The 19033-nt window shown below is 35.2% G+C and overlaps 2 protein-coding genes across 3 annotated transcripts; one reads left to right on the top strand and one right to left on the bottom strand.

The window, feature by feature from the left end:
* Positions 1-737: 737 nt before the first annotated feature.
* Positions 738-10051, top strand: LOC122002046 (asparagine synthetase domain-containing protein 1-like). Of its 2 annotated transcripts, XM_042557074.1 has the most exons (16): positions 738-855; positions 930-1028; positions 1118-1232; positions 1333-1548; positions 2364-2557; positions 2663-2798; positions 3024-3362; positions 3450-3529; positions 4159-4273; positions 5572-5677; positions 6842-6935; positions 7645-7838; positions 8434-8533; positions 8607-8723; positions 9454-9510; positions 9620-10051. In XM_042557074.1, the coding sequence occupies exons 2-16, from the start codon at positions 933-935 to the stop codon at positions 9725-9727; spliced, it is 2067 nt and encodes a 688-aa protein (XP_042413008.1). In that variant the 5' UTR covers positions 738-855; positions 930-932; the 3' UTR covers positions 9728-10051. The 2 variants fall into 2 exon arrangements, with proteins under 2 accessions (XP_042413008.1, XP_042413007.1); XM_042557073.1 differs by having other exon boundaries at positions 747-1028.
* A 963-nt stretch (positions 10052-11014) lies between these two features.
* On the bottom strand, positions 11015-18769 carry LOC122002044 (trichohyalin-like). Its single transcript, XM_042557072.1, has 12 exons — positions 18624-18769; positions 16695-18268; positions 16571-16604; positions 15444-15520; positions 14119-14178; positions 13910-14020; positions 13752-13808; positions 13542-13631; positions 12919-13360; positions 12482-12591; positions 11481-11511; positions 11015-11400 (listed from the first exon to the last, which is right to left on the bottom strand). Exons 2-12 carry the CDS (start codon positions 18192-18194, stop codon positions 11291-11293), a joined length of 2622 nt encoding a protein of 873 aa, XP_042413006.1. The 5' UTR covers positions 18195-18268; positions 18624-18769; the 3' UTR covers positions 11015-11290.
* Positions 18770-19033: the final 264 nt, after the last annotated feature.

The raw sequence follows: 19033 nt of genomic DNA, 5'->3' as shown, positions 1-19033 counted from the left end.
TTGCACCAAGTTTCTTGTGTGTGATTTTACCAAGTCTTGCATAACTCAAACACACATATCAAACATATATAAAACATAACTTAAACTCTTTGACATACACATCAAAACTATAATCGTACCCGATCAAACCTAGGTCGATTGCTCCTAAAAAAAGAACATATGCAAATAATGAAGAATCATAAGACTGAATTACCTGAGATGTCTGTTTCTATAAGAAACCTCGGAGCCACCCATTAATACTAATATAACTTTGCGTAAAGTTTCCTCCTGTAATATGAGTTACTACTTCTTAATCACTTATAGTACCCCAAACATCCGACTGCATTTTCCAACTGAAATGGAAAATAACTACCAAAATATAGTTGTACATCCAGAATAAACCTAAGAAAAATGATAAACTTAATTAGTTTTATTGACTAGGTCTGGAGATGACCTAGAATATACTTAAGAAGACATGATCCCAGGTGGATACTCGACATGTCCACCCTCTTCCAGATCTATGGAAATGAAAATTAAGACTTACTTTATCAGGGATCCAACGAAAACTACGAGTAACTAAAAATACCTTTTAGCGGTATCAATATAGTTACATGGATCATAAATACACGAATATGATAGACTAAAAAAATCTACCGTTCCTAATAGAATAGGTAACAAAGCAATTTTACTGACTACTACTACCACCCAGAGTTGTTATGCCAAGTGCTAAAGCATGGGTATTTTAGACCCATTGAGCAAGGATGGATTAGAAGGGGAGGCTTGATGCAAGATAAAGTTGTTGCTTTGTGATCAAAAGGTTACAAGTTCGAATCTTAAAATTTCAGTACCATACTTCACGCTGCCTCATCGATTCAGGTTTCGATCGCCTGCCTCCTCTTCGCTCCATCTCCTCCACGGATCGAACTCATCGGCTGTCTTAAATTTCATAGGAGATGTGCGGAATTGCTCTCCTTGTTTCAGGAATCGATATCGTCGGGTGTGATCTCTGCAGGGAATCCCTCGACCCCCCATCATTCGACGACGACGAGGTGAAACTCTTATGAAATCTCTTCCTTGCTCAAACGGTGAAATCTAATCGACGAGATGACAACTGACTTACGTTTTTTAATTTCCCCAGCCAGCTCTGGTGGTGGAGGATCTCAAAGACGCGATCGGAAGAAGAGGACCCGATAGCCTTGGCTCCAAAAAGGTTTTCCTTACATTAAAAAGTGCACAATCTTCTCGTAAACACGGTGATATATCTGTGGACATCCTGTTTAAGTGTTACTTCCTTGCACATGCTGCCGATTGTATATGCTTGTGGCTTCTAACTGGGAAAGACTTGATTTTTAGATGAAGGCCGCGTGGAGGAGGATTTGGATGTATCTATTGAGGCAGATGCAAATGAAAACCTCTGTTCTAGATTTGAAGGTGTTAAAGTACGTGATCATAGTAATAGCCAATCATATGGGGAACTTTATTTCTTAGGCGCAACACTGCAGCTGAGGGGTGTAAGTCACATTATTCAGCCATTGGTGGATTCATCTGGAAATATTCTCCTCTTTAATGGTGATTTCCAAATTCTTTCTGGCATGCTGATTATTTACCATTGCATTCACCATGTAAATTGTTCTTTCATGTTCTATATGATACTCTTACTTTGCTGTGGATTGCAATAAGAATGACCTCCTGATGTTACTTGTCATCTAAATGCCTATGACTTGGGACATTGGTGACAGGTCCGCAATATTGCTTGTAGCCAAGCTATAATCGTGGATTTTAAAGAAGTTGAAACCTTCTTCGTTCCAAATTCAAGGGACGGATGCCAAGTACATAGAATCCATTCATTTTAAATCCTCAGTTGAATTTTCTGGACTATCATCTCCATTAATGATAGTAAAAATTTTCTGTTGATGGCTTGACATACTGATCAATAATTGATACTTGCAATAATGATACAGAATTTCATATAGTTACAGCTTGGACTATTGTAATATGTCATTCTTTCTGAAGGTATAGCTTGTTGGCTAGAGTCTTGGGATGACTCAACTGTAAATTGGTCAAGTGCCTAGGTTCCCTATTTTATACTCACACATATGTGTACGAATGTATGTATACTTATCCGCATTCCAAGGTAAATTGTAGAAGATTGACGATGCCTGCATTATGTTCTTAGGCTTAGTTCAAGCTTGTTGTACAGTTATTGCACTAGATATTTAATACTTGTCCGGCTACCTGGATTATTGTTATATGTGAAAAATGTTGATTCAAGTAATGTCGCTTTTAATTTTCCTCATCTAATGCTCCTTCAGATCTGTTTTGTGCTATATTTATTTTTTCTTTGACTCAAGATTGGTTCTTTGTTACATTTTTCATTTCCAAAGGTGAAATATTTGGTGGAATTCATGTTAGTGATGATAGAAATGATGCTGAAACTCTTTTGCATGTATTGGAAAGACATTGCTGCTGCAATGACAATGGAAAAGAAAAAGTTTGTTCATGCAGTGAGGCCAAGGTGCAACACATTTCTGAGACTATTTCGATGATCAAGGGCCCTTGGGCCTTGGTATATTGGCAGGTAGCTTAGTTATTCTGTTTCCTCTAGCATACTCTGGATGAGATTTTTTTGATGCTTTTTGTATAACTCTCTGCTGAATACACTATTCACACATTTGACTCATAGAGAAAATCAAGAACCTTGTGGTTTGGGCGAGATGTATTCGGAAGGCGAAGCCTCCTTGTTCACTGGCCTACTTTGGGTGACCCAAGACTTCTTCTATCTTCTGTATCACCAGCTTCAGCTATAAGGAAGGCTTCTTGTAAGTATAATATTTTGGATTCATTACTAATTAGTTTCATAAAATTTTCTCATTGCAGATTCATAACTATTTATTTAAGCTAGCTGCATGTTATCTTAGATATTTGGATCCTCTTTTCTAATTGTTTTATGGAAATATTTTGTTTATAGTTGCTGTAATATGATCTTTTCAGGTACTCTTGTTAACATCCTTTTGTCTTTCTTATCATTGCTTATATGCTTGTAGGCACCCAAACCAGTCTAGATACTGAAGCTGAACATTCAACTACTATAGGTTCTTACTGGGAAGAACTTCCTTGTGGGATATACAGTATTCATTTTAAGGCTTTTGAGACAAGTGTGAATCTTGAGAAAAATCTTGCTGGCGAGGTTAGAAAGCACAACTGGATTGATACTTCATTAAATAAGCTAGTCAAATGGGAAAGAACATCCATAGATCCAAAGATGGAATTGTTTTCCTCCAAACATCATCAAGGTCAACCAGAGCAACTTGCTTTGCCTTCAGCCTTTCTCAAAGGAATGAATCATGCACGAGCAAGTTCAGATATTCATAACCACATGCCAGGTTGCTAATGCTGGACAAACTGTTTCTTTTACCATTTGAAAGCATTTTTCTAGTTAAAACCTCTTGAATGCTGGTATTGGTGGTCAGGTGATGTTCAGCCAGCAGAAAAAGTACTCAGTGCACTAAGAAAATCTGTGAGGCGACGGACTGTAAACAGATTCATTCAGGTAAAAGTCATAAATTATTATATTGGGATTTTCCAATAAACTCCTTGCCAGACGTTGTTTGCTTTAACTTTTAATTTGTAGTAAGCATTCATAATTTATCTGGCTAAATTTTCTGAATCCTGTTAAATTAATTAGCATCCTTGGCTTTCTTAAGCCATTGTTTCATCTGTGCATGCCTGTGCTGTCATCTTTTTTATTTTATCTATTATGTTAATGTTGACATGATCACAATATAATTGAATAGCTGTCTAAATAAAATTGAATGATATGAATTTAACTTATCATGATTCTCATCTTGATTAATCTGTCTGGAAGCTAGCTAGATTGATTATTCAACCTTGCTATAGAATGGGCTGAAAGGGATCCATTGTCTCTTGTTTGTCTGATGATGGAGATCAGTATGCTCATTTTTTTGTAGACCCCCCAACATCAAGTTGGTTTTCCATGTGCCTTCTAGAAATTTTAGTTTGTGACCAGTCATATTTGAAAATTACAACCCTGCATGTAGAACTTGTGTTTTGAAGAAAACCTCCTAGACACCATGATTTTCTATATATATATATATGGTGTTATTATATTGAGGAGTGATGTAATTTTAAATCATGATAATAAAAGTTTTCCAACAGTAGGCAACTTGTCAGAAAGACAAAATGGATGATCATGCACCTATTGCTGTTCTCTTCTCTGGTGGGCTGGATTCCATGATACTTGCAGCAATATTGGATCAATGCCTTGATCCTGGATGTAAGTTCATCTTAAACACATGTCAATGACATGCATCTTATGCGATTTCTCCTTAAATTAAATTTCATCAATTTGCCAATAATGTATCTTAGAAAGTCATTGTTTCTGTGATTATGTTAGCTTGATCATTGTGCATTATTCCTGATGATATATTCATATTTGTTTCATTTGGATACATTTTTTATCATAATAAATTAGTTTTTTTTGAACTTGTCATGAGATACTTCAATTTTGGATGTGATTGTACTAGATCATGGGTCACTTCTCTATGACATCCTTCATTCTTGGATATGATTATGCTAGATCATGGCTCACTTTTCTATGGAACCCACACATATGTATTGTATTTTATACACTCTCAATTTGGCGATAAAATGCTTTTCTACAGATATAAATGATTAGTCAAAATAAAAGGAAACTCTAGTTGTCTTAATAGTTTTAATTGGTAGTTGATTGCTTCAAAAAAATGGGTCTTTTTTCGTTCCTTTTCTAATCTTTCTAGAATAACTTCTATGGACATAGGAGTTTGTGAAATGAAAAGCCAAACACATTGCTGTGTTACCCAAATCACAGTTCAATTTGTTCACAGTAGGTAATGAGTGCACAATGATATGTTTCTTTATAACAGAGTGCACACTGCTTTCTTTCAGTCACTTCTATAGGCTGCAATTTTCTTGCTCTATTTCATGTGTCCATATCATCCAGCATGGCTAACTATAAATATCACATACTGAACTACCTTTTACACCATATATGGAGATATTCCAGTAAGAAACTTAGGCCTTCTATGCCTGGCTTGCTATCTTCTGTGCTTTGTGTAAATTTTCAAGATTCTGATATTCCTTCAGTTCACAAGCCCCTACCTTTTTTTTTTTGGCTTTTATTTGATAGAAAAAAATTTCTTTTCGATTGTATCCTTTTGTTACTGCATGTTCCTGATGGAATCTTTTAACAATCTGGAAATTTCATCCAAACTAAAATGGTGAAGATCTTTTGCAACTGATTTGTATTTTACACTGTAGAGTATCTTAATTAACTTGGAGTCCTTTGCAATTGTCTTTTTTTTTTCCGCTAGTGTGTGGGTGTGTACTATAGCTTCATTTCCTCTTCATAAGAATTTTAATATGTTTTTTTATCTGTTTCATTAAATACTCTTTTTTTGTCAACTAGGAGGTGTACTATAGCTTCATTTCCTCTTCATAAGAATTTTAATATGTTTTTTTATCTGTTTCATTAAATACTCTTTTTTTGTCAACTAGGAGTGAAGACTAACAGTTTGTTGTTATATTCTTTTGCAGACACAATTGATTTGCTAAATGTGAGTTTTGATAGCCAGCTTGCTCCTGACAGAGTTTCTGCTAGGACAGGATTGGCTGAACTTCAAAAAATTGCTCCACATAGAAGGTAAATCTCCACCAGTGTATATGTATACTGTGACTTTGTCCAAGAGAATGCATTTACAAGTCTGCTTAAAATAGTACTCTTTTGATGTTTTGATGTAAGATCAGATGTTATTTGTGCATTGTCCATACAAAATGTTCATTTCAAGAAACAAACGCATCATAGGATGTTTTTTTTGGCTGGTATATGCAATTTGTGTATCTTAATCACCCTACTTGGAGAATTTTGTTTCTTTTGTCCTGTCTACTTTGAGGTCCTTCCAGAACCCTGAGATCCTTGGAACTGCAGGTACATCAATGTACATGCATTGAGTCATTAAAAATCAAGATTACAGCTTGGTGACTTCTTTACTATGAAACAAATGTCTCCATTTTTAATAATTAATCCATGTGCTTCGCAATGTAAGAAACCAAGAATGATTGTTAGAAACTATTCATTGTTAAAACATAGCAACTGCCTGTTTAGCTTATATAATTTCCTTTGTTCATGATATTAGTCCATTTTACCATTTTATATGGCTGTTCTTCACATTCTATCTGCTTAATGGCTGTGGATGTGCAGGATTGACCTTCAACCATTGAAATATGCCTTTTATGTACCATATCACCAGAGTTCAAAAATTTCTCCTCTACCATTAGAAATCCTAATTAGTGCATGCCAATTGGAAGATTCAAATTGTTGCTCCTTTTTCCAGCAATTACATATTGTTATTATTCGACTTCTTCTTCCCTTTGTCAGACAGGGTTCTGTTAGAGACTTAGAGAGAATACAAAAAGACTTATGATGTCTCTAGTTGAGGGGAGGAAAGAGGGAGAGAAAGGAATAGTGTGAAGGGAGGGAAGAAGGGAAGGAAGAGGCATTGGAGCTGTTTTGTTTGTTTTGCCTACTTAAAATGATATGAAAGAAGAGAATATGGGAGAAATGTCGAATTTAACCTTTTCATTTTGCCATTTGCAAGGCTTGCAAGCTAAACTAGTAAATTAAGACTTTTCATCTCCCTCTATTTGGGCTTCCTCTGTTTTGGGCTCTTCCATCTCTTAATGTCTTGGGTATTCCATTAAATGTTTTTCATATAACTGGTGATGTTTTTAGATCTAACAAATAAGGCATCTTGTCATATAAATCTGCTTATTTCTCATTCTGATTATTGGCATCTTTAGATAACAGGTGGAGGCTGGTGGAGATTGATGCTATTCTCTCTGATTTGACATGTGAAGCAAAGCATTTATTATCATTGATACATCCAGCAAAGACCTACATGGTATCTCTTTCATTGATGTTGTTAAGAAATATGTTTCTTATCTTGTCCAGTTTCTCTCAACCCTCTTGTTTAGATTGTTTCCAAATCTTGTTCTTGTCGGTTCTTTTATTTTACTTATACATGAGGGTTGTTCTATTCTGTTTGGGTCATAATTAGACTTGAGTCTGTTTTAGTCAGGTTGTGGAAAGTAAAAAACTAAAAAAAGCTTATATGAGGGTTCAAAGTGATTGCATGAGAAATTTTAGCATTGAAAATTGTTTGGGTTACTGAAAATGTTGTTTGTTTATCTCTAAGTTAATGTATTTGACAATCATGGAATGCAGTAAATCCTTGAATTTGTTATCCAAGTAGTGGAGTTGAGTGATGCAAAGGTCGTGAAAGTAATGGTTAAGTAGAGTTATGATCAAAGGAGAACTGAATTATAAACCATGTATGTAGGTGTATTATATACCTCAATGAGCAATACTTGATCATGATTAATTCAAAACTCCAAAAAATCCTCTCTATCTCTTATTGAAGGAGGCATGTGGTTCCCTTCTCAAAATGAGCCACATGAGATCTTTTGTTCTCTCTAAATGCTATATATCTCTTATTTGTCAGTTCCCATTCTTGTCCGTAGGCAATTTGCATTCATGTTTAACATGCCATGACGATCAGAAAATGCATTTGTAATATAACAAAGGTTTGGTTATGATGGTTGTTGTCTCAGGATCTTAATATTGGGATGGCATTATGGTTGGCTGCTGGTGGTGATGGCTGGGTGGATGGGAGCCTTTGTAATTTACAAAATAACAACCAGAGATATCAATATAAGTCATCTGCCCGGATTCTTATAGTTGGCTCTGGTGCTGATGAGCAATGTGCTGGGTATGGCAGGCATAGGACGAAGTATAGGCTTGGAGGGTATGTTTGGCATGGGATAGATGCATTTTCCTGTTCTTTCTCCAATTTCTTGATTATATATACCTTTCCTTGCATTACTTAATCTTAAACTCAACACTCTATGTACATTCTACAGATACTACTACTAGGCATGCCTTCCATTTCTGTTTGGCATGTATTGACTTTGTTCATAAAATCTTATGTAGTTGATATTTTTTTATTCTTGTGCTGAAAAGAGTTTATACCTGTGATCTATTAAACTTATAATTGATCTGTTACTTTGTTTCACTGCATGGTACTTTGTGACTAGTTCAGATCCTCAGTCCCGAAATAACTCTATCCCCATGTCCCTTTGTCGATCGGACGGTCATGACATCCTTAAGATGTGTACGGTATCCTCGTGATGTGCAAGACATCCTTGAGATGTAATATGATTCGTCCAATTGGCAAGGGGACACAGGACAGAGATATTTCGGGACAGAGGATCCGAACTCACTTTGTGACATCCACTTCCCGAAGCATAATGCTTTCTTCTTCTTTTTTTTTACTACTTACTCAAATATCGTATCCAGTAATCCTTTAATGCAATTTTTTTTACATTACTTTGAGCCTTCAGTTGGGTTGCACTTCATGAAGAAATGAGATTAGATGTGCAGAGAATTTGGAAAAGGAATATGGGTAGGGATGACAGATGCATTTCTGATCGAGGAAAGGAGGTATTCTTTTTGTTCCATTAACACTAAACCTCCTATTGCACCTTTTTTGCTTATACCATTTTTCGCTTTTCAGGCTAGATTCCCATTTCTCGACGAGGATGTTATTAGAACTCTACTGGAGCTCCCTCTGTGGGATATTGCTGACCTTGATAGACCTGTTGGGATAGGTGACAAGAAGATCCTCAGAGAGGTTTGTCCTGCAATTGGAATTTACAATTCGTTTAATTGTTGTAGATTCTCTAGTATATAATAATTGTCTTGTAACTCCTGTAGGATATTCAGATAAAAGCATTTTTTTTATATGCATAATTTTAAACATTGACGTATATGTATACACATTTGAAAAACAAAAGATCAATGAGAAAATATAGGCTGATTATGAAAAAGATGACTGATAGAGTCTAGTTACGAGAATAGAATCTATTATGAGGCGTGTGCCAAATTGAGTGGGAAAAACAAATAGAAGGAAATAAAGGGTAACCCAGCAAGATTCTCTTGTCTACATTCGATAGAAGAGAAAAACAACGAGACAGGATGGAAGAGTGTAGGAAACATTGAATATTGATGGGAACACTAAAATCCTGCATGTTTGGGAATGACAAACTCCATTCCCAATTACTCTTCCTTTCTGTCTCTTTCTCCTACAAGCAGACACACAGAGTAGAAGCTATAGTCCATTCCCAATTACTCTTCCTTTCTGTCTCTTTCTCCTACAAGCAGACACACAGAGTAGAAGCTATAGAAGATAGAGGTAGACAAAAAAAAAAATTAAATATGTAATAAAAAGTAATTTAATTGATTTGAATATTACTAACAATCTTGCATAAAGATTAATGGTCAAATTAATGTAACCAGTTCCAGATAGTAGAGACATAATTTGTGTCAAGGTGTGTTGAATTTGGTTGCTTTATCTCTTCAAGGTTTCTCGGTTGCTTGGATTAGAGCAAGCTGCTGCAATGCCAAAGAGGGCCATCCAGGTGCTTTATTTTTTTTTTGTCTAGATTGACGTTAGCTTCAGCTGACCACCAATTTATTTTGCATCCGACTAAGAAATTGTGATATCTTCCTGTACTGAACTCTTTGCAGTTTGGTTCGAGAATTGCAAGAGAATCTAATCGAAAAAACTTCGGAAGCAACCGGGCAGCAAACCAAGCTTCTGCTGGCAGTGTTGACATCCATCAATTGATAAACTAACACTAAGTTGGAGCTTTGTTATCTCCATCTGAGCACCGTTTGATTCTGCATCTAATTATCTCTCAAAGTTTCAGACGTTGCAAGTTCATCTCATATTGAACTCTTTACAATTTGATTCAAGAAAAACTTTGGAAGCAGCCGGGCAGCAACCCATGCTTCTGCTCGAACTGTTACAAGATCCATCACTTTGTAGCTTCAGCTGAGCCCCAATTTGTATTGCATCTAGTTATCCTTTGGAGTTTTAGACACTCACTGCCATATCATCATGTGTTGAACTCTTTACAGTTTGCTTTGAGAATCACAAGATAATCAAATAGAAGAAAATACTTCCGAAGCAATCATCTTGTGTTGGTGTCTTGAATGAATATCCTTTTCCTGATGAAATCTTGTGTAAAATATTGTCTGAGTTATCTCACAAGTATCCTGATGAATTAACCTTAGTCAAACAATTCTAGTTATTATTTTAATTTTTTGAAGTTAATATAACTTGCACACCATCTCAAGCAAACAAAGCTCTAAGGCTCTGTTTACCTGCTGAGGAAGAGAAGAAGATTTGATCCCTTCAGACCCATTTTACATGCAAAGAGATAAGTCGATCATTTTATTTCACTTCCTTTTTAATGGTGGCAAAAGACGAATACATTCGTCCTCAACGTCTTTCAATCTGTCCCAGAATCAATACAGAGGAGGTAAATCATGGACGGCTATTAGCCTTTGGAATAGTGACTAACACATAAGAGAGGTATTTACTTCGATTTTATCGAGATTCGAATTCCAGATTTCATGATGACATCACCTTATGTACTAGTCACTACATTCATCGGAGGCATTTCACTTCCTTTTTCATGCTTCAAATCAGTGTCAACTGATGACAATAACATCTTCGTGGAGTTATTCTCTGCGAGGATTGTATTTTCTTAACCAAAAAGGTGAGAAAAATAAAAGAAAACAAAAATTGAAGACGACGAGAAGATACGTACATACAACGACAAATGTAACAGTTCGTATTCAAACCAGGCCAAAAAATGCCATACTCAATTGAACATAAGTATTTAAGATTAAATTTTACTTTTATTTTTTTGTTTACCATGCTTCCAAATAAAATATAATAAATTTAGAAAACACATCCTTTTATTCTCTCTCCCCAATGTTTTTTTAAAGATAGATTTATACCATTCTTTTCCCTTCAAAAAATAGCACAAAAGAGCCATTTTGTACCTTCTGGTTCCTCACATTTCTATCCCTCGTAGGAAACAGACTATCTGAGTTTTGATGATGGGCCTGAAATTAAACAAACTGGATCCATAAATTCTAAAGATGCACACAAACTGAAGAAATTCTCCATCTCTAGTTTACAAACAAAACCTAATAACTATCAGAACTACATCTCCTACACCTACAAATAAGCAAGCACAAACATTGCTGCTACAGGTGAATTAGAATGTGAACATCATAGGTGTCACCTAAAGTACATGCCACAGCATTACATGAGTTAAGTGCGAGTTCCATATGAGTGTTAACTATTCTGATTCATTAATGGCCTGCACATTCTCAGCATCTGTCTCATTCTTCATCTTCTTCGTCCTCAGCTTCAGCCAATTTGGTCAGCTCCTCTTGGATTATGAGCTTTATCGATGCTTTCCGGGGGTTCAGATCCGCTCTATAGTGCGTAGCTGATGGAGAATTGACAAAATTATAACATTGTAGAAATTGATGAAAGAGAAGGAAAAGATAAGGGTTCTAAAGTACATACCAAGCAGCTTCAGAATATCTGTGAAAGTTGCCTGAAACAAACAAATAGGACGCTCAAAGTGATTAATAAGATCCAAATTCCAAAGAATTAGAAAGTTATCTGGAGATGGAAGAGAGCGCAGATACATAAGATTGGTATTTACCAAAATGTGGTCCAGTAATTTTTTTTTTATTCAAAAGGTGCCCAGGGTTCATTTTTCTCCATAATAACCAAATTTACCTCTAAAAGAAGCCACAAAGTGACTTATAACTATAAATTTATCTCATATTTGGTACTGAGGCATTTTCAAACTTGTAGATGTTGAAAATGAATTTTTTGGCTCTAAGTTTTGCTGTGAATTGATTTGCAAATTACCATACAGCACATTCTTTTATCACAATGCAACCTGATTTGGAAATTTGATTGAACCATAAAAATTATATATTTATCAGATGTTCAACTTTTTTTTTCTTCTAAATTTTGAGATAAACCAATTTGCAAATCACCTTGCACAGTCAAATAATAAATTTATTACATGTTTAGTTTTGAGACAGACACCCCAAGTTGCACATTTCAAGTTTTCAAATGTCTACATATATCTTTTGGCCCTAAATCTAGCCCATCTGTAGATCAACTCCAGCAGCTGTAGTGTCATTTTCCACCATGAAATTAATTCACAAATCAACTTGCATTATAAAATTTACAAATTTATCTTATATTCACCTTTGACACACCTCAAGTTGAACAGTTAGGGTTTTTGATATCCAAAAATGTTGTTTTTTAACCCAAATTCTTGTTGCAAGCTGATTTATGAATCAACTTACACGACCTGTCGAAGAAAAATTAAATCACTACCAAAGCTGTCATAGTAGAATCTGTGATCTTCCTCACTGTCTATTTGAGTGTATTTAAATATTATTGCATTGTTACCTTCGTACTGCTCCAAAGAAACAATTGAAGTGCATTTCTGGAACAATCTAAGTAATCTACATAAACAAACAATCTTAGTATACGTAGCTCACCGTGTTAAAGTCGACTTCCTTCAGAATTTCACATATTTTCTTTCGTAATTCCTCCTTGCTTGGTTGTTGGGCTTTGGATTTTGCTTTATTATCTTTACTAACCCTTTTACCTTGATCAAAAGTGAAATGCATTTCAGAACAAATGCCAAAAAAAAAAAACTAATTGTGCTAAAATCCAAAAGCAAAATTCATTGAAACTTGAAGCTCCTCTAAAAAAAAGGCAATTTGTAACAAAATGGATTTGCAACAGAAGTACTATCAATGATTTAAGCAAAATTTCCAGAATAGTGTTGCAATATCATTATATATAAATTCCAGCTTAAATGACATAACTCTATTTAACAGAGAAGGATAGTAAAGACAAGGGTGAAAAAAAAATGTCCTAGATCTCCTGTAGCCAGACAAATTATAATGACAATTTATGGCTAATAGATTACCAGTATCCTTTTCTTTCTTTGCTGATCTAATGGTTGACTTTTTCTTAGGTGAATCAGTCATTTTTTTCTTCCTGGAGAAGACCTTTGTACGTACATCATCAGCAACATCCTTTGTTTTGGTGTGTAAGGAAGATGATTGTTTAGTAGAATCCTTGGCAGTTGCAGCAACTAACTCTGCCTTAGAGTTGGTCCTCACAGTTTCCATACCAATAGAATCCTTCTGTTTAGAAACTCTCTTCTTCTCTTTGTTCCCCTTTTCTAGATCCTCTTTTTCATGTTCATTTTCTTTGGACATGTCATTAGTTTCATCGTCATCTTCACTCTCAGAAAGCTCAACTGATTTGCCTTTGAGAGGATCACTTTCATTGACTTCATCTCCATCGTCCATTTCTGATGAGCTTTTATCTCCTTCACTCAGAGAGGCATCATCTGTGTTCTCTTTCTGCATGTGAAAGAAAATTAATCGTCAAAGAGGACATAATCTAACTTTATCAATCACCATAACAAACCTACATGATGAAATATGAACTGAATAATAATAAAAAAATATGAAGTTTAAGTGCAAAGGGAAGGACACAGAATGATACTGCTGAATGTTAGATCCATTTTTTTCTGATACAGACCTTTCTAGACCTCTTTGAATGTGCACCTTCAATTCTCTTTGAAGAACTTCCCTTGGCTAGTCTCTTGCGTTTTCTGGATTTTGTTGATTGCTACAAAAAAAAAAAAAAAAGTATACAATGAGCATATGAATGAATCCCATCCATCAACATTAAGATACTAAGAAATAATCAAATAAAGCATAAGAGAGTTGTCTGATTCAGAAATAGTACTTCATTGTTAGGGTGAGGGGCAACCAAGAAGTCCAACAACTTTTCTACAAGTTCTTCCTGCAATATGTCATCCGAAATATGAGACAATCAGAAGCAAGCATAGATGAGAAGGCAATTTCACTTTAGATTAGAACCTTAGAAGTGGAGGATCAACCTACCTTTCTAGAATTGGCTTTGGAAGCCGGTAAATCAAACAGATCGCATAGATCCAACAGTGTATCTTTTACATACTTGTCAAGTTTCTCCTTCATTTTATCTCTCTGCTTTTCCTGGAGAAGATGAAATTTAGCTTGTGAGGAAAAATGAATAAAGAACTAGCACTAGGGTAAGTGCAAAACAAGTTATTCTTGAAGAAATGAGCTCTTACATCACTTTCATGCCATACAAAACCTGAAAACTGGAGAATATGATGTTTGAAATTCACTGCCTGCACTAAAATAAAACAATATCTTTCAGAAAGGCATTGGTAATGGAGACTGATGGCATCAAGTCTATAGGTACAGACAACCGTAGCATATTTCCAATTATTCAAATTTGCAGCACTTACTAGAGTTACGCCTTCTTTCAAGACACTCACTAGATTGAAAACATTAAGTGGAAAGCTTTGATTTAAAGCACATGAACAATACAAAGCAAGAGCAACAAAAATTCCCACAACATTCTCGTATAGACTCAAAGATACCATTCTTAAATTTGTTTAGGGATGTAAACATGGGCATTAAAAACCTCAACAGATAGTGACACTCATGTACATAAAAAAGAAAGTAACACAGAATGTACACCCTAGTCATTGTGGGAATCTTTCAACTAATGGAGGTAAAAGGCCTGCCAAGTTACCATCTCGAGAACCTCCATAATTGAAGGTAATCTTATTGCATTGCTCAGTATCTAAAAAGAGTATCTGAGAATGTTTGTTCAGATTGACTACTGTGTAATTTTACAGGTTATTAGTATCCTAAGTACCCTATGCAAGCATCTATAAGAGAAGCTAAAAAATAAGAAAGCAAAGATAAGTATCCTTCTGTGTTGATTTTCTACTTCTCTAGACTCTGGTTTAGATTCTCTGTGGATATAGTAAGAGGTTGGTTTAGCCCTAGCAATGACTATTAACCTGGCAAGGTCTTCAAGAATAAGGGTGGGATGACCTATATTAGGCTGCCACCCCTTTTGGTTCATTTGTTTTTCTATGCAAGGAATCCATTTGATGAACTTCAAAAAATTTATCTAATAATAAATTTCAATTAAATGAAACATAATGTGAAAATTTTGAAAGTAAAACAATGTGTCTCACAGAAACACTCATTTAATGCAAATAGTATTGTCAAAAGGTTAATAAAATTTTTTTAGGAAAACTAAAAATATACAAAGTGAAAAATCACAACTTTATGCAAAGAACAAAGTTCAAAATAATTTCGAATAAACCAAGAAGCATAGGCATGCAATATAAATTAGCTAGCTATTCACAGCAATACTTTTGCACTCGGATTGTAGAACATTGAGGCAGCATCAAATCTTTGAAACAAACATAATCACTACAAACAAATTATAAGGCAATCAGAAAATGATACTTATGTTGCAAATAACTTAGGCTACTACTTAAGCCCTAAAAGTGCACCACGCCTGAACAAACCATAGAAGAAATTAGAAAGAATGACAAGATATTATAGAGAATAAAGAAAGCATACTCCGCACCTTTCCTCTCCTTCCAAAAAGAGTATGATGAATCAATTTAATATCATCAGGTTTCTTCCTTGCTAGCTTGTGAGCCACTGGAGTGAAGAACCACACGTGCATGAAATATCATATAGTTAGAACATACTTGAGATATGAAGGAAAAGAAAAGTAAACTGTAGATATAAAGATGTGGCCTAAACTATAATACAATTTTGGATTTTAGATGTTAAATTATTAGAATCTTGACAACAATATTTACTTTTGGATTTTAGATGATAGCTAAAAGTTTTCATCTTGTTTAAGGGAATAGTTAATGTATATAAAATAAATAAATTTAAATTGGTGAATAAGTATTTAATCAAGTGGTAATGGTATCCTACAAATACAATTGAGAATAATTTCTACATGCATCCTTCCAATTTGTTTTGTCTATTTTGCCAGATAAATCTAATACACCAACAAGTTGAATAATGAACATACTTCTAATTGACCAGTGAAGAGCAACAATAAAAATGTATATCATATATAATAGGGAAAACAATGTTGCATGACAACTAAGTGAAGCATGAACAACCATCTCTAAAGGAAATTGTGTTTATCTAACAAATGTAAAGCAAAACAAATTTGACAAGGAGCAAAACAATCAATGCATAAGGAATGTTGGTTACGAAGATAAAGAACCACAATAAATGAATTGGTAACAAGACATTTAAGCATATAGACCAACTGGTAAGGACAGTCATATACAAGAAGTTCCTCCAAATATGAGACAATTTCTTGGTGCAAAAAGGAAACACACAAAATCATACATAATCGGGAAAACAATGCTGCATGACAACCAATTGAAGCACAAACAACCATTTCTAAAGGGAATTGTATTTATCTAAAAAATTTAAAATAAAACAAATTTGACAATTAGCAAAACAATGAAGTCTTACAAAGTTAATGAAACAAAAAAAAATGAATTGGCAACAAGATACTTGAGCACATACTGAAAAGCTCAGTCATATATAAGAAATTCCTCTGAATATGAAACAATTTCTTGATGCAAAAAGGAGAACATAACAAAATTCAAGAAAACAAAAGGTTTCCATTTTAATGTCAATATGAAACTTCTAAATTGGAATATATCATAAATAACATACCACTTGGTATATCCTTCAATGGAGTGCCACGTCCCTGTAACAAGAGATATCTCAAATATCCATTGATTAAAATAGAAACCTCAAAAGGCAAGATTAAGAGAAAAGTAAATGCATAATAAAACACCTTTTCAACTTGGAACTCCCTTGATGCCTCATTTTCAATTACTTCTACCAATCTCTCTACAGCTTTTCTTTCACGCACAGGACGTTCAATGGATGAAGAGATAGGACTATTTAGTAACTCCTTGGCTTTTGTCACACTTACACCTCCTTCTCTCTTTTTAATTTGAACCTGCGATCTTTTCCTTTTATACCCTACAGCTTCATTATCCCTGTTATCCTTCTGTTCAGTATTACCATTTTCTTCACCCTCCATATGATTTTTTGGTTCTTGCTTCACGCCCTCCTCTTCTTTTTCCACTCCCTCATTTTTTTCATCCTCTGCATCTACCATTTCCACATCCTCAACCGTGATTGCTTTATCACCTTCCACAACAATCATTTTTCCATCCTCAACAGCCTTTATTTTATGACCTTCCGCATCAGTCTTTTTCCCATCCTCAGATTTGGCAGTACTTGGGTCCTCAGTTCTGATACCTTCTTTTGATTCTTCTACATCATTTGATTTTGCAGTGGTAGTTGTCACACCCTTACCTGCTTTATCACCTTCTTCCTCAACCATTTCCGTATCCTCAATAGTAGCAATTGTATCGTCAATCTCATTTTTGTCTTTTGTATTTTTTATATCATTCTGTTTGGCCATTGTATCCACACCCTCAATTCTATTGTCATCTTTCGATTCTTCTGTAGTAATTTCTTTTCGCAGAGGTCTTGCGTCCTTAATTGTGTCGTCTTCTTTTGATTCTTCTATAATACTTTCTTTTTGCATAGGCCGTGCATCCTCAGTTATGTCGTCTTCTTTTGATTCTTCTACAGAACTGTCTTTCTGCACAGGTCTCGCATCCTTAGCTGTGTCATCTTCTTTTGATTCTTGTGAAGTACTTTCTTTTTGCACAGATCCAGAATCCTCAACCGTATCATCTCCTTCCAATTCTTCTACAGTATCTTCATTTTGCACTGGTCTTGCATCCTCAATTGTGTCATCTTCTTTTGATTCTTCTGCAGAACTTTCCATTTGCAGAGGTCGTGCATCCTCAGTTATATCATTTTCTTTGGATTCTTCTATAGGTCTTTCTTTTTGCACAGGTCTTGCATCCTCAGTCGTGTCATCTTCTTTTGATTCTTCTAAGGTACTTTCTTTTTGCACAGGTCCAGAATCCTTAATTGTGTCGTCTTCTTTTGGTTCTTCTACAGTATTTTCATTTTGCGCAGGTTTTGCATCGTCAATTGTGTTGTCTTCCTTTGAGTGTCTGATATCATTTTCTTTTGCAGTGTCCGTTTCTTCAATGTCCTTCTGTTCACCATTCTCCTCTATATTAACTGCACAGTCATTTCCCTTATCTCCAGATTCGAACACAGCATTCCTCAGATCCGGAGGACCAGATCCATTATCTATTGTGGCCTTATCCACCGTGCCACATTTAGGTTTAGTGTCCAACTCTTCAGAATCAACAGATACCAAAGTATTACCTTCAGGTGACAGAGCAGACCCACTTTCCGTCATAATTCCCCCCACTTCAGATGATGGTTTGTCTTCTGCCGTCCCAACAGGTTTAGACGCTAGAACCGTAACTCGATCTAAATAACATGGAAAGATTGAAACTTTAATGCAGAGGAGCAATGTTATGCATCGGCAGAACAAAAACAGTTGAGTTTAGGATATGAAGAGCAAATTAAAATGCAAACAAAAACAACAATTTCTAGAGAAACCTAATTATGGAACCCTATCTCCTCCACAATTCATCACATACACGAAACGCGAGGCAGACCTAGGGTAAACCAGAAGGGGAAAGAAAAGACTAGTCTCAAACGGCCGTTTCCAAAACCCTAGCTGGATCAAACGTCATCGATCTTGTTCAAAACAATATCTAAATCATAGCAAAAACGAGGAAAACATCAAGAATAATCTGATTGAAGCCACTAGAGGAGGCACCTGAGGAAGATACTCGAGCTGAGAGCGACAAAAGTTGGGGCTTCAGAGAGCAACAGTTCAAACTCGCCCGCTATTCCTTCCCTCCCTATCCATTTGTACGAAATCTCTGCTTGTCAGCTGCAGCTGCCGCGGAGAAATAGTAATAATAATTCACTTCGCCCCCGTAAACTTATTAATAGTTTTACAAACCCTTTCTAGCTTTAAAATTGTCAAAGTAGTCCTTGAAAATTCTAAAATAAAGTAGAACGAGTTTAAAATTCTAAAAATATTTTGGATTTGTTCAGCCAATCATCCATGCACCCAAGGGATCAAAATGAAATTATATTAATATTTACTTTCTTTTCACACTAAAACTAATTTTTCTCTAATTATTTTTTATATAAAAAAACATCTAATGATTCTATTTAGTA

Source organism: Zingiber officinale, chromosome 7A (assembly GCF_018446385.1).
Source record: "Zingiber officinale cultivar Zhangliang chromosome 7A, Zo_v1.1, whole genome shotgun sequence".
Taxonomy (NCBI): domain Eukaryota; kingdom Viridiplantae; phylum Streptophyta; class Magnoliopsida; order Zingiberales; family Zingiberaceae; genus Zingiber; species Zingiber officinale.
The sequence above is the reverse complement of the archived record's forward strand: the minus strand, read 5'-3'. Positions and strand labels throughout refer to the sequence as shown.